General features: G+C 35.8%; 1 protein-coding gene and 2 long non-coding RNA genes across 3 annotated transcripts in view; 1 reads left to right on the top strand and 2 right to left on the bottom strand.

Annotated features, from left to right (window-relative positions):
• LOC135087932 (phosphatidylserine synthase) overlaps positions 1-2,385 on the bottom strand; it is a 40,738-nt gene extending 38,353 nt beyond the window's left edge. The window contains exon 1 of the mRNA XM_063982791.1: positions 1,979-2,385. Coding sequence (XP_063838861.1) covers positions 1,979-2,163 — 185 coding nt within the window. The 5' untranslated portion in view covers positions 2,164-2,385. The remainder of the gene's footprint in view (positions 1-1,978) is intronic.
• A 6,977-nt stretch (positions 2,386-9,362) lies between these two features.
• Positions 9,363-10,873, top strand: LOC135088328 (uncharacterized). The gene is made up of 4 exons (XR_010261016.1): positions 9,363-9,769; positions 9,963-10,100; positions 10,398-10,561; positions 10,639-10,873. It is a non-coding gene; the product is annotated as an uncharacterized LOC135088328 (long non-coding RNA).
• Positions 10,874-10,962: 89 nt separating this feature from the next.
• LOC135088327 (uncharacterized) lies at positions 10,963-11,978 on the bottom strand. Its single transcript, XR_010261015.1, has 2 exons — positions 11,675-11,978; positions 10,963-11,206 (listed from the first exon to the last, which is right to left on the bottom strand). It is a non-coding gene; the product is annotated as an uncharacterized LOC135088327 (long non-coding RNA).
• Between the last annotated feature and the right edge of the window lie 3,876 nt (positions 11,979-15,854).

The following is a 15,854-nucleotide window of genomic DNA, read 5'->3' as shown; positions in this document are numbered from 1 at the left end:
TTCACTTTCATGAGCGCATTTTTTTGTTATTATCAACCAGGGTTCGAGGATATATAAATCGGATATACATATATCCGATATATATCAAGCCGGTTTTGATGATATATATCAACTTTTAAAAGGACAATGACCAAAAGTGGTCCAAATGTCCACCACTAATGAGACCTATATTGGCTTATAGTCCATTAAATAGAGATTAACTTTCAGTATGGCACGAAAAAAAAATAAGCTGTCAGTAAAAACTTATGACCGTATGAAAAATTGTAGTAGTTTACGCGCTTATCTCAGGAACTACTGGTCCGATTTGAAAAATTATTTTTGTTATGGATAGCCCATTTATCAAGGATGGTTTTAGGTTATATAACATCACCCTACAACCAATAGGGGCGGAGGAGCGACCACCCGACCATAATTCCAATATTGTTGTCTTTCTACTGAGCTTATTTTTTTTTCTTTTAGCGAGAATTTTTGATTGCGATTTGGTTATAATGAATCAGTATTTAGTAGACTATTTTACTACATAGGTCTCGTTAGTGGTGGACATTTGGACCACACTCCACACATTTTTGGTCATTGTCCTTTGTTACTGTATTTGTACTTTTTGACATAAGATTTTTATTTTTTTAGTTGATTTTGCCGTATTTAAAAGAATATTTTATGTTTTTGTTTTATTTGTCTGATTTAAAGTTTTAAAAACATGTTTATGTAACACATATGCAATAGTATTCATGAATAATACAATAAAATAATACTATGGCTTTCATACAAAATTGATATATATCAAAGTTGATATACAGGATGTTAGGTAAATGGGTATATGAGCCGACACTAGCCCATGTTAACATGGTCATATAAATGGTATGGTGAAGTCAGAAAATTGATATCTTCATTTTGACTATTTTAATTTTCATACAAATCGGATTTTGTAAAATTTATTTTGTATGAAAATTAAAAAAATTAAAATCATGATATCAAATTTCTGACTTCACCATACCATTTATATGCCTATGTTAACATGGGCTAGTGTCGGCTCATATACCCATTTACCTAACACCCTGTATATCGGATATATATCATAAATATCCGATATTTTGATATTTATAATAAATATCGGATATTTTCGAACCCTGTTATCAACCGATAATTATATCCACCTATTATTATCAAGATAATCCACCTATTATTAAGATAATTATTGTGATAATTATCATTGATAATTATCCTTTCGAACCCTGCTTTGGACCACTATTTACGCCACACCCTGTATAAGTAAAAAAATTACTGAAGCCAAATATATCTATTATTTAGTATACTGTAACAAGGATAATAATTCTTAAAATCTGTCTTATTAAAATTTGTTTTCATTAAACATTGTTTTATTTTGTAAGTATGGTCACCCTAAAATTTAAATAGTAGTATGATACGGCTAAATGTGGGCTGCCGTATTGAAGAACGTATAGCAATGATAATCAAGCTAAACGTTGAACCGCCGTATTACAAAACAGAGCTGTAATGGAAAATGCCTAGCTGTAATGTAAAACGGTAGATTATACAATCCGACTGCGACATGTATCTAAGCTGATTTTGTACAGTAATAAAATATTTATTTATTTGGAAAACAAAACAGATTACATTCTTTAGAGCGCTTTCACATTTAGGCGATTTAGCAGCGCGACAAACACGCAACAGACGCGCTGCCGAAAATCTCATACTATGTGACAGCGGATGCATGCCTATACACATTGTAAAAACTGCTGTTGTGCTTCTAATGCCCTAATGTGAAAGCACTAGTACATTGTTTAATATTGAATTATTATAAAAACTTTGCATATAAAGCCTTAGAAAAATTTATGAGAATTCCTATAGATAAGTTACTGAGTAACCAACTGGAATTTTGTCATTTTAATACTTTATTATTAAAAAGTTGTTAAAGTTCTAAGAAGGGTCTAGCTAGGACAAAATATTAAGTGTCACTCACCTGACAAACGCTGAATAGATAACTGATGCAATGGACACTGCCAGGAGAGTAATAGTATGCGGCCTGTAGAAGAACTCCAAGGATATGTCATCAACTGGTCTTTCATTAATCGAACTGAATGCATCCACAAAATCGGTAGGATCTTTATTACTTCCTGGAGTTAATATTTCATTCACGTTTTGCATTTTTAGTGTTTGGATTAAAAATTATGAAAGCAAAGTCTGGTAATTTGTTTCATACTACATACTATAATTTTTGTTACACTTTTTTAAATCTTGATATGAGTAATATCGTTTTTTTGGACCAAGTGAAATAGAAATTATAAAAATGTATTAATTACATACACGAGGAGGGTTTCAATTCTTTCGGCCAAAGTACGTACCTACTGCCGCACAGCTATGACAGGTATTGACACTGACAGTTGTCTGTCAGCTCAGCTTCACAGATTTATCATCTGTCACTGTCATTACATCTTTTTTTAAAGTTTTACGGCTTGTAGAAATCTGCATTGCCACCAAATAAAAAGGATGAAATAAGAAAGGGAGTGCCTCCGCTGCCGGCGCCGGTTCCCAAAAATATCGCCATTGGAAACCGGCGGTGATACCACGTGATACGCTGCCGGCAGTCAAAACGGCGCCGGCGCTGGCATTCAGTTAAGGCAACCGACAAGTCAACAGAGGGTTTTTATTACTTTAAAGGACATCATCCATTTTGGTCCAAGATCAAAAATGCCGGCCAAAAAATAAAAGTGCTGTATTCTGATAGAATACGTCCGCCTTAGCATTTATTACTATGGCACCAAAGCTGTAGCACCACTGTGCATCGTAGTATTTGAGTTCTAAAAATATATGAAACGACTGACTTTGATCTCAAATGCTACGACGCACAGTGGTGCTACAGCTTTAGTGTCATAGTAACAAATGCTAAGGCGGACGTATTCTGTCAGAATACAGCACTTTTTTTTATTGGCCGACATTTTTGATTTTGAACAAAAAATGTATGAATAGTCGATGACTTTTAGATCTCAAATACTAGACGCACAGTGGAGCTACGGCTTTGGTGCCATAGTAACAAATGCTATAGATGACCCACGCTGAACTGTCCCACCAAACTCAATGACAGGGGGGCGCTACCATCGTTCAACTATATGGTTTCCAACATGGCAAAAATCTGAACCAGCGATCCGGTATTGACAGTGGCGCCCCACTGTCAATGTCATCGACAGGACAGTCCAGTATTTTGGAACTATAAGGCAGACGTATTCTGTCAGAATGCAGCACTTTTTTTTGTTGGCCGGCACTTTTGATTTTGGACCAAAAATATATGAAACGTGGATGATGCCCTTTGTTTGTATTGTTTTTCGATAGCTGCAAGTTTGTGTGTTTCTACATGTATTTGATACACTTGTATAAAAATGAAGCGCGTCACACACGGCCAAGATAATATAAAATATAATATATTATCTTAGAGCATATTTTAGAATATCGCTCACCATAGAAATCCTATGAACCATCACACACGACGAACTTAATATACAGTGTGAGTCACGTTAAAGTGTACATATGAAAATAGATGAAACTAGACCTATTTTTATCGACAAAAAAGAGGTCAAAAAATTTTTGAGATTTTTTTTTAATTTTTTATCGAATTTTTTTTCTTCCAATTAGTTATTGTAAAGAAAACGTAATAACTTTTAAACTAAGCGTTATATCCTGATAAAATAAAAACAGTAATAATGCTAAATAACAGGCGATACTAAAAAAATACATAAAATACACAAAAAAGGCCAACAAATAATAAAAAATGATACTTTTTGAAAAAAATCTCCTTAAAAATTCGTGTTTTTTTGGTTATTTGATAAATTTCTCCAAAAAATGCCCCTATAACCGGTGGTTTTTATTACTTTGTATTATTCTCTGTCGTATTAACTTCGTAAAACCAAAAATCGCATGTCTCTATCCCTATCACAACGTTTGCAATGATTATTTGAAGTAAGCCTCTCCGGGCGCGCCATTCAACGCTTCGTTAACAACGAAACTGAAAATGGCTCTAGATTTGTAACTTTGATAAAGACAAGTTAGATTTCAAATAAAAACAAAAGATTTCGAAGTAAAATAAGCATTTTAGTTAAAATTAAAATTGTCTCTACCTGTAGCGGAGAATAATGTTGTGGCAGGCCTTTGTTCAAACGATCATAGCAAATGTTGTGATAGGGATAGAGACATGCGATTTTTGGGTTTACAAAGATAATACGATAGAGAATAATACGAAGTAATAAAAACCACCTGTTATAGGGGCATTTTTTTGAGAAATTTATCAAATAACCAAAAAAATACGAATTTTTAAGCAGATTTTTGTCAAAAAGTCTCATTTTTTATTAATTGTTGGCATTTTCTGGGTATTTTATGTATTTTTTCAATATCGCCTGTTATTTAGCACTAGCTTTCCGCCCGCGGCTTCGCCCGCGTGGAATTTTGTCTGTCACAGAAAAACTTTATCGCGCGCGTCCCTGTTTCAAAAACCGGGATAAAAACTATCCTATGTTCTTTCCCGGGACTCAAACTATCTCTATGCCAAATTTCATCAAAATCGGTTGCGAGGTTTAAGCGGGAAAGCGTAACAGACAGACAGACAGACAGACAGACAGACAGACAGACAGACAGACAGACAGACAGACAGACAGACAGAGTTACTTTCGCATTTATAATATTAGTTGGGAAATCGGTTGCGAGGTTTAAGCGGGAAAGCGTAACAGACAGACAGACAGACAGACAGACAGACAGACAGACAGAGTTACTTTCGCATTTATAATATTAGTTGGGATTATTACTGTTTTTATTTTACCAGGATATACCGCTTAGTTTAAAAGTTATTACGTTTTCTTTACAATAAGTAATTGGAAGAAAAAAAAATCTATAAAAAATTTAAAAAAAATCTCAAAAAATTTTTGACCTCTTTTTTGTCGATAAAAATAAGTCCAGTTTTATCTGTTTTCATATGTACACTTTAACGTGACTCACACTGTATATTTATCTTAAGCATCTTAAGATACTGAGCGATATTGCAAATAATTTAATAAGATAACATCTTATGATACGAAATTCAAATATACGCATCTTAATATAAATACATGGTGTTGTGTCGGGCTATGCGCGGACGTCAACGCCGCGAGTGGTGCTCTGTACCGCGCCCTGTCAAAAGAGCGATGGCGATGGCGCATTGCTTTGGTCGAACCTTTAGAGTAAGAACTAAGAACACTCAGGCATATGAATTTCCCCACCTACACCGTGCTGCGCCACGCAATATTTTTCCCATGTTAGGTGTAAAAAACATCTTCCCTACAAATTACAGGTTAGTAAATTGGCAACCTAAAATGTCAGTCTTCCATCATTTTTTTTTTTTTTTTTTCGTCAGAAAATACATTGATTTGTATACCCACCAGCCGCGGGGGCGGTTAGTGGGTTATGTGGGGTTCTCCCTGCCAGAAGGGCAGGGCCTACCCACTAAAAACCTGACGTTGCCCTCGGTAGCCATATGAGTCGGGAACGCGGGCCATCACTATCGGCGTTTTGCCTCAAGCATTCGTCCGCGTTCCCTGCTCGGCATTTCACTCGCTTAAACCAAGCCCAGCCCAACCAAGGCGTTATTACGCCTTCAACCTCCTGCGAGCGGCACGCAGGACACGTGCTGCGCCGTCGCGGCCTCTTTAGACGCCACCAGACACCCCCGTATCTGATGGGCTTCCATCATCAGCCAACCTTAATAACCTGAAAGAATACAAATGTCGGTCTATTCGTACCTGTAATATTTAAAGAATTATTCTCCAACTCGTAAACGTTAAGGAGTTTTACCTCCCATCATCAGTTCAACATGAAATGATGAATTTCAGATGCTTGAATAATTTAAGAAAAAAAAATAAAAAAACGTAATACGTGCCCATATTAATTTGAGGTTTGTTTGTCGGTGACCCGCCGTCAGTTTCGAGCCTGTGGCAGGCCTTTTTTGAGTCAAATTCTATCGCTTATATCTTAGACGAACTGACCACTTGCTAACAGCTATCCTACGAACATTTTTGAGCTCTTGCTGGACTTCGATACCAGTCAAATGACGATTTCATAGAGAGGTTGACATGAAAAAACGGTCATCTCTCTGCGATGTGCACCGGCGCTGTTCAGAACTTGGTCTCGGGATAAAGCAATCAGAGCCCCGATTACGGTAACTTTTATAACGTCTACAATCCAGACGCGTTTCTGATTCTGCGATACGATTGGTCAAAACAGCTGACGTACGCTGTTGAACGACCAATCGTATCGCAGAATCGAGAAGCGTGTCTGGATTGTTGACGTTAAAAAATACCGTAATCGGGGCTCTGATTTTATAAAATTTATTTTGTATGAAAATTAAAAAAATTATAATGATGATATCAAATTTCTGACTTCACCATACCATTTATATGTCCATGTTAACATGGGCTAGTGTCGGCTCATATACCCATTTACCTAACACCCTGTATACACATACACACTCTATATACGGTAACCCGTTTAGAGACCCAATAATAAATACTGAATGAGGGTTTTCGCGAATGAAAGATCCGCTAGATGGCGGGACGTGGATGTGGGGTCTGACTGCTGCGTGATTTTTGGATTTTGACATATCTATCAATGTCATGTCAAAAATAACCAATCATGCAGCATTTGGACCTCGCGTCTACGTATTGCCATCTGGCGGATTTTTCATTCGCGAAAACCCTCATTGACCGTGACATTGACAGGGGGCGCCACCGTCAATACCGTTTTTGCCATGTTGGAAACGATACAGGACAGGATGGAATTTTGTAATGCCACCTGGAGGGAAAGTACTCTTACTGTAGATAGAAATTTTTACTCAGACAACATTCCTTTATTTTTGAAAAGAAAGAGAACTGCATTTAAAGATTTTCGAAAAATCACCACTATACCTTACAATTTTCTGTAAATAATTAAAGTAATTCAAGATTTTATGGTTTTCCTCCTTTCATTTGATTTATCAAGTTTATTAGAGAGATTGCATCCTTAAGGCGATTAGAGTCCTCAATGACCTTGGGCGTTTGACCTTCACGCCGCGCGAAACACCCGCGCACCCCGCACGAAAACTCCGATTTGACACCGATCAAAATTACACGGGCATAGGTAGATACAGAATAGAAGCTCTTTTTTCATGACATTACTGCCTATTATTTTAAACTTGAATTGATGAACCTTGATGTCGGTGTCATTTAACTCAGGCGTAAAGGTATTTAGTAAAAATAACACAATCCATGAACATTTTGTACGGGATATTTTATTTTTTATTTTTTCGTAAATTTTCTAATGTTTTTGTCGGTTCAGCAGTTCTCGAAATTTGAACATGTAATATGTAGGTAACTTCGGGTGGAATCTTGCAAGCTGAATTTGTTAGACCAACTTCCTGACGACAACTGTAGGTATTGGAACACATAGTAGTATTGTCTATGGTTTAAAAAAGCAAATGTTTCTTCTTTTGTCTATTGTCATTCTCTTTGTGTCACTTGTGAAGAATAAACTGAAAATGTGTTTAATCTCGTCTTTTTATTAGAAATCCTTCAACAACTGATTGAGTTAGAATTTTGGATATATAGCCTGACCAGGAACATAAAAACCCTCGCCATGTTGCGGAAAACTAATGGTACTAATTTCTTTTAATGGCAACAGTAACTGAAAACTTCATTGACATGTCACCTTGCATGTCAGTCTATTGCTGTAAAGTGTAAACAAACTTTATTTTAAATGTGCGCAATTGGTTTTATAAATTAAATTGCTAAAATATTTTTATAGTCGTGAAAGAAAAGTGGTTCACAATGTGTTAAAGTATTTGTCGAAGAGAAATACTAAGGGTTCGGACAATATTTTCATTGAATAATGTTTCCGACAAAGGTTGTCAAATTGACTGACATGTTTATCGTATAGTACAGTCCACTATGAAAATTAGCTGTGGTATGTTTCAACTACCTATTTTAAATTTTTTTGTCACTTTCTAAGTGTTGAATTTTATGGGATTGGGAAAGAAGTACCGAGTTTGAAGCGTTCATGAGCAGACATTGCAGTTGAATATTCAAGTTCTGAATTTGATTATTGATGAATAATAAAATAAATTCTACTAGCTCGATTGATGGTTTCATTTAATTTATTTAAATCAGGTTACCTATAATAATATTTTTTCTTTCATTTATGAAAATATCAAATTAGCCCGTAATCCTGAATCCTGATACATAAAGTTAGCCTATTAATTTAACACAGGTTCGACTGTACTCAGTGTTGCACTATCAAATGCAATTGACGCGCCTCTATGCCAGGGTTTTTATGTTCCTGGTCAGGCTATACATGTAATTCGGATGACAATGCAATATTGTGATGACATGGAGTCGATCTGATGATAGAGCTGGAATGCCAGTGTACGCCGCAGCAAGTTCCGCATCATAAATAAAAAAATAAATTAAAAGAAAAAACTTTTTTTTTAAAACAAGTTTTTGTATGCTAATAATTTTAGTTTCATGACATGCTCCCAAAATTCATCATCTTATAAGAGGATTTCAGTTTTTATCGACGAAATTTTTTAATTATTATAGCCTATAGGTACGTTTCATGGTTAGGTAATTTAGGGAAGTTTATTTGCACTTAACATGAAAAATATGGTATCAATGTACTGTGTACCTATGCACCTTCAGTGGCAACAACAAGGTCTATTGAGTACCTATAGTCTACTAAAGGCATGAAATAAATTAATTTTCACCAAAAATTAAAACCAACTCCAAAACGAATCACCATAACTTTAAAAAAAAAAAAAAACCGACTTCAAATGCGTGAACACGGAACACAAAAAAAAAATTAAAAAAAAGTTCTACCCTTGGGGGTGAAATATTTTCTTCAAATTCGCATGAAACCACCCTTTTGATAATACCTATTCAACAAAAAAATAATCGTTCAAATTGGTTCATAACAACTGTCTACAGCATTTTTGCGCACGGGTTATGCATAGCTTATTTTTATTGCTTTATGACCTAGAATTAAGAATAACAACAAAAAATTGTTCTGAATTTGCTTTTATATCAATTAATGTATGAAACATGAACATAGAGATGATTCAATTTGTTGCCAAATATATTTTTTTCTTTCTTTCTTTCATTCTTTCTAATTATTAAAACATACCAAACATCCATTTAAGATTCATTCTCACAAGAGAAAATTTAAAACAGAGTCCAAATATTTATTAAAAATGAAAAGTTCTAATTTCCTGTCACGTTCCATAGAAGATTTTTCGCATAAAAATCTAACCCTATCATGCTTTCAGTATACTGCAGTGCGATTCTATAAAACCTTCACCTAGACATCGCAACTAAATCCGCGATGAGTTTTTAGATTTGCATTCTATAAACTCGATCGTCGGCACGAATTTACTCTAGCGCTACGCTTGTCGGCGCGGCAGCGGGTTGAACTAATTGATCGTGAGATTTTGTATGGGATGACGTTTTGAGTGGCATTCTGTAAGGAAATTCCAGCCTCATTCCGAAACACACTTCGCACTCGAATGCGCTCCAAAATGTCAAATAAAAAGTTAGTATTTTGTGAGCGAGAATAGACGGAGTTTTAGAAAATTGCATTAAAATTACATTTATTAGTGTTCAAATGTGTTAAAAATAAGTTTTGTGATATTTATTTGAACTAAATTATGCATATTAGGGATGACACGAATCTTTTTATTAAAGGCAAAATATGGATTTCAACTCGAGTAAAGGTAAGCTTATGTAGTTATTTTTTTTATTACATTGATATTATTACACAGTTTAAAATAGATTTCAAACAATGAATACATGGATCTTCATATATCTGTGCTTCATACAGTATCAGTAGCTAGAGTCTGTATTTCATTACATACTTCGTCCTCATTGGAATACCATAGGTAATATAAATTTAATGATTTGTTTCAGAGATATTATGCACCTTGTCATTTTTGGCTAAAGGCAGTAATCTGTAAAGTAATTAATAAATTTACCAGCAGAGAACGATAACGTTTTTACTGTCGCAAAGGTTACCATGCAAGAAAGTGCAATTGGTAGGTAAATTGGGTAGGTATCAATTTTGTAATAGTTTTTTTAGAAAATTACATTGGGATAGTTGCATTTAGATAGCTTTGAAAACCACTAGGGTTTGATATAAAGCTAACGTGTTCACAATAGGTACATTCACATACAATTACATAATAAATATTGTTACATTAGCAAGGAAATTTAGTCCTTAAGCTTATATTTAATACAATAAATAACTTATGTCCTTGTGTGATAGAGCAGGTCTTTCTTCACCCTTATGTCATTGTAACCTCACCACTCGAAGAATGTGTCTTCTAATATTATTTCTTTTTTCAGATAACAGTTATAGATCTAAATAAGTCAAATGCGGATCCAACTTAATATGGTGGAATGGTGGTGCTATGCAAGTCTGATTTATTTTAAATCACTGTATCTACCTACCTATAGTAAAAAAACACTTAAGAGATGTACAAAGGCTGGTGATGAAGTGGTTTTGCTTGGTTAGTCACTACTACTTAGGATGTGAGGCAATTTTAATTTTTGTAATGTGTGATTGATGCTTGTGTTCTTTTTTTAGGTGGTTTAGGATATGCTCCACGCGCCTGCCTAATGACACCAGTGAGTGGTACCGAAGATAATTCCCCAGAAGCACTCATATTCTGCAAACTATAAATCAAACGTTTTACATCTCCATGTATGTACCTAAAAGAATAATAAGTGTGGATATGTACAAACTTTCATTAAAATTTTTGTTTTATCTTAATTATTTTGAATAAAAAAATATACCTATGTATAAATGTATTTCGTATTTAAAATAATTATTAGGACTACCTCTAATTATCATTACTTTCTGAGGGGCACAGTAATAGAAATATGTAGTAAAGAAATTAAACAAATAAAGCTGTAGTAATATTTTATCTTTAATCCATTTATTAGCTTCTGCTAAAGCTTCCAATCCTTTTCCCAGTTCAGTCAGGGCTTCAGTCAGTGTCTCTTCTCTTTCCGCTTTGCGTTCCACACAATGTCTGCAAGTCCTGCTGTCCTACCACCCACAGGAATCTCTCAGTAAATATCGCGTATTCCGATCGCTGTTGAGACGGCGGTGGAGTAACAGTAGGTACGTGGAGGAGTTGTGGAATGTTATGCTGAAAAAGACAGTATGAAAAATAATGTATTAAGTTTTAATGGAATTTGTGACATAAGTATGTGCATGGCATAACATCCATACAAGATAAAGTTTTCTATATCCGAAACAAACTTAGTGGGTTGGTTTCAACCACAGCTCTATTACTTGGGCTTAAATAAAATGCACTTTAGTAAAGTACCTACTGAAGCAATTTGTCATAAACTGCACAAGTAGTTCATGATTATTTCATTAAAAATAAAAAAAGTCCCAAACTTCGGTGGTTTTTGTCAATTTATATATCTGACTGGTCTTTACAATATAAAAAAAATTAGAACAAAATCATGCAATACTCTTTTAATTTCGATTTCGGTGGGGCTATTAATGAATCCAACGAGCACACTTAAAAAACCAACATTCGTTGCACATCTTGTGGTTTGCTTTTGAAGAATGTTAAGTGGGTCAACCATGTTGATAAGCGGATACTAACCTTGGCCTTTGTTCATTGTTTGTAATGTTTATAGTGTTTAGCGCACGGCTTGTTCCTCCTACTGAAGCTGCCAACCTCGTTATGTGGTATTTTTATTCTGTTTAATGGCTTCAATGGTGTGTATCTCAAGAAACCCTTTGCTAAGCCAGGGTTTCATTTTTTTTAACATAAATTCGAACAGTTTCAACTTGGACTGACGATGGGTGAGAGGATCGTGCCTCATTTGACACAAACATTTTAAATTAATTAGATTATTACTTAAGTAACTTAAAAATATCGTATAAAACTTTCACAAACACAAATGTATACTTACTTTATGATAATTTCTCAATCTCAAACATCAATAACATCAATTTACATCAAACGTAAACAATTAACAAGTAAATTTGACATTTTGTTTCGTTTGTAAGAGCACAGATTATGTATATGCTATGAATTAGAGATTTCTAGTTTTTAACGTAAAATCTGCCTTAATTTGTTCAGATTAAGACATTTAAGTTAAAGAAATAAATAATGACTTCAAGTTTTGTGCCAAAATCCCAATATTTTAAATAAAAAACTTGAATCGAAAAACTCGACTAACATTTTTGTTGCGTGTGTCAATCCCTAGGCCGCCTCACTGTTCACTTCTCATCACTCGCGCTGAGAAATGTTTACAGAATTCCGAATCAAGGTCATTTTGTAACTTATGTGAAGGGACTCTGAACATCGTTGGGTGAAGGGAGTTTTTGTTAGAATTTTATAGAATCGACATGCTGGCCTTGGTAACGTCGTCTCTCAAATCTCACTATATTTTGATGAAAGCGTGCCCCTTGTTCTTGCGAATAAGCCCCCATAATTATTTATGAATATATCCCAATGAGAATGGGACGTGCATCTTTAGAGACATTCTACTATGAAGATGGAAAATTCAAATCGCTATAACTTCTTAAAAAGCAAATATTTTCGAAATGTAATCGCACTTTTTTATATAAATTTGCTTATATAATCAGAATATAATAAGTAAAATCCATGCGCAAAAAAATATTTTTATTTTGGTGACCGGTGTAATCGGCGGAGATATTGCGTATAAAAAAGTTCATCCCCAATTTTCCACCCTTGGGGGTTGTTTTTTCTATTATTAAATTTAAATGGGACCACCCTTGAGGTATTACCTATACGCCGAAAAAAGATTTGTTCAAATCGGTTCATAATCGGCGGAGTTATCGCGTAACAAACATAGAAAAAAAAACATACGGGTCGAATTGAGAACCTCCTCCTTTTTTGAAGTCGGTTGAAAAGGTAGGCTGTCACCGACTCCGAAAATATCAATCATGATATACGGGCATTTGTAATCAGTATCCACATTTTTGATAAGCTCTATAAAACAATTTATCAATAGGTACCACTTTATCTGATTTTTTTTAACTGTGGTATTTTCGCGAAGAAACTTATTGAAAATCTAATTCTAAATGGCCCATTTGCGCCGAGCCTAAGTATGAAAAATATAAATTGTTTTCTTCACGTAAATCGATTAAGTTACTGATTCTGACTCGCTCCTAATTTGGATACTGATTGCAAAGGCCTAGTAAATAAATAACGGAATATATTTTCAACTTTTACTTATCTAGTGCCGTTTTTTTTGGAGTCGATTTTTTTACACTAATAGATTCTATTTAGGTAGATAATAGCGTAGCGTCCGAGCATGCCTTAATTCAATCGTATCGTCTGACTGAACGTGCTCTATGAACAACTCTGACATAAAAACTATTGTCAAACAAAGACTAGGTTGCACCATCTTATTTTAAATTTGACAAAAGTCAAAAATCTGTCAAACTCCATACAAAAAAACACCGGTTATCGCCAAAGCTACGGTCAAAGTTAGGTCACGTCAGGTGGTGCAACTCAGCCAAAGAAAAAATTCATTTTGATCGCTAATGTCAGTTTGCTGCGAGTGACACAACCTCCCCGTCTGAAGGCCAGCCAGCGGCCGACTGCCGCCCGCACCCCGCGAAGGCCCCCTCAACAGCAAAACGTTCGGAATTTATCAAAAGTAAAATTTATGAATGAAAGTAATGTTCGATTGAAAAACGCAACGTGTCATTTAAAGATTAAAGAATTCCTAATCTATTCGTTCAAAAATCTTTTAAATTAACATAGCCGTTTTGGAGGAGTAGGGAATTTAAGTAAAAAATCGATGTCCCGTATTTATTTTTTTAATCCAAAACAAAGAGACGTAGCGAAAATTCAAACGTCACAAATGTAGTCCTTGAACTGTTGTATAACATATATTTTATTCAACTATTTCTGTCCAGCAGTAAAAGAGGAGTAGGCTTTACAAAATGCCCATTTGACGCGGATTGAGGACTCTAATCGCCTTAAACTTAACTCTAACGATCGATGCAATAAAAATAGGTAGGTACCTACAGGCTACAGTGTGTAATTTTTAACAAGTTTTAGTTGGTTCGATTTCCGTGTGTGGCAAGCAAATTGAGGCTATCAGCGCAAAAGTGGTGTAGTGTACCTGTACTATTACTTATTCTGTGGTAGTGTAACGTAACCCACAGTTTTTTTTAGTACGGTGTATCCGGCTTACACCACTCGGTTTTGTTTTAATATGCTCCGTGCAAAAACAATGTTTACAGAGCCATCTGTTGACAGGCAGAAAAAGGTGGCTTACTTACATCACTATTGCATGTAGGTATTTTACACCAAAACCGTACTAAAAAAAACTGTGGGCACCTGTGGGTTACACCACTTTTGCGCTGATAGCCTCAATTTTTGGAAATCTTTCTTTGAGTAAAAGGAAAGGAAAAGGGGTCTACAGTATTAAGAGTACTTTTACTCCTGGTGGCATTACAAAATTCCATCCTGTATAGTTGAACGATGGTGGCGCCCCCCCTGTCAATGAGTTTGGTGGGACAGTTCAATAGATGGGTCCCAAGGGTCTGTAGAGCTGAGGTTGGGCCTGTCTCATCTGTGGGTTGGGCTTAAACTATGATGCAGTCTTATGATGTAGGTAGGTACATATCCTGTCTCATCTGTGGTACATATCACTCATAGAGGTGGACGCGAGAGCGTCGCTTCCTAACACTAAGTAAAGGCCCGAAGTGCGCGCGGACGCGGAGTCCCCGCGCGCTTTGGAGAGGGTCCCACTGAAGGGGTCTGTTATTAGAGCGAGGCTGCGGCCGTTGCGCGGGGGATTATTCTCCGACTCGTATGCTGCATTTTCTGCCCCACTAAGTGCGACCAGAGGGACCCGACTGGTTTTTAGTGGGTAAGTAAGCCTTGCCCTTCAGGCCAGGAGAGCCCCACATAACCATCGGCTCTTCCGAGCTGGTGAGTTTTAGAAGTTAGAGGGGGGACGGGGGGGGGGACGGTGTGGGGACGGGGGGACACACATTTTAACACTCAGCTCACATAGTAGGTATTATTAGATCTTTATGCTATCTGCTCGAGCAGTTTTTCTCTTTGCGATCATTCGTTTAGAATTTTCCTGCTGGAACAACTTTCAGCAGGAATAGTTTTTTTTTCGTTTTGTACCAAAACGATAGCACGCACAAACTAATGCGGCGCACATTTACCCCATTTACACACCAGCCACGTTTGGAACTAAATAATTATACGTTCTACTCATATTATCACTCTAGCTAGGAGCAGTCAGTTCATGTACCTACGTTACTCAGCTTTCCAGCTGAAGTAACGTAGGTACATGAAGCGTCTCTCGCGCAAGCTATTCAGTTTAGAAAAAAATGATATTAGAAACCTCAATATCGATACCCCAAACGTATGGGTTTGATGAAAAAAAATCTTTTGAGTTTCAGTTCTAATTATGGGGACATTAGTTTTATTTTCTATTTTTGTGTGTGAAAATCTTAATGCGGTCACAAAATACATCTACTTACCGAGTTTCGGAAAAAAGTGGCTGTGAGTCTGTAACGCCCGAAATCCGAATTCACAAACGATCTTGCTTATAGTGAAGCAGCAAATCGAACGCACAGCGTTGAATAAAGCTCTGTGGTTGGTTCGTGTGTGACCCCGTGCTGAGGTAGATAATATGCTTTTTTTTCGAAAGTGGGAAGTTTTACGTTATCATATTTTTTTATTTGTTATTCTACTAATCTCTAAACAACATGTTATTTCAACAATTACTGTTACCGTGGTTTCTATGTCATATCTGCTACTGTTAATAAAATTATCT

Source organism: Ostrinia nubilalis, chromosome 3 (genome assembly GCF_963855985.1).
Source record: "Ostrinia nubilalis chromosome 3, ilOstNubi1.1, whole genome shotgun sequence".
Taxonomy (NCBI): Eukaryota; Metazoa; Arthropoda; class Insecta; order Lepidoptera; family Crambidae; genus Ostrinia; species Ostrinia nubilalis.
The sequence above is the reverse complement of the archived record's forward strand: the minus strand, read 5'-3'. Positions and strand labels throughout refer to the sequence as shown.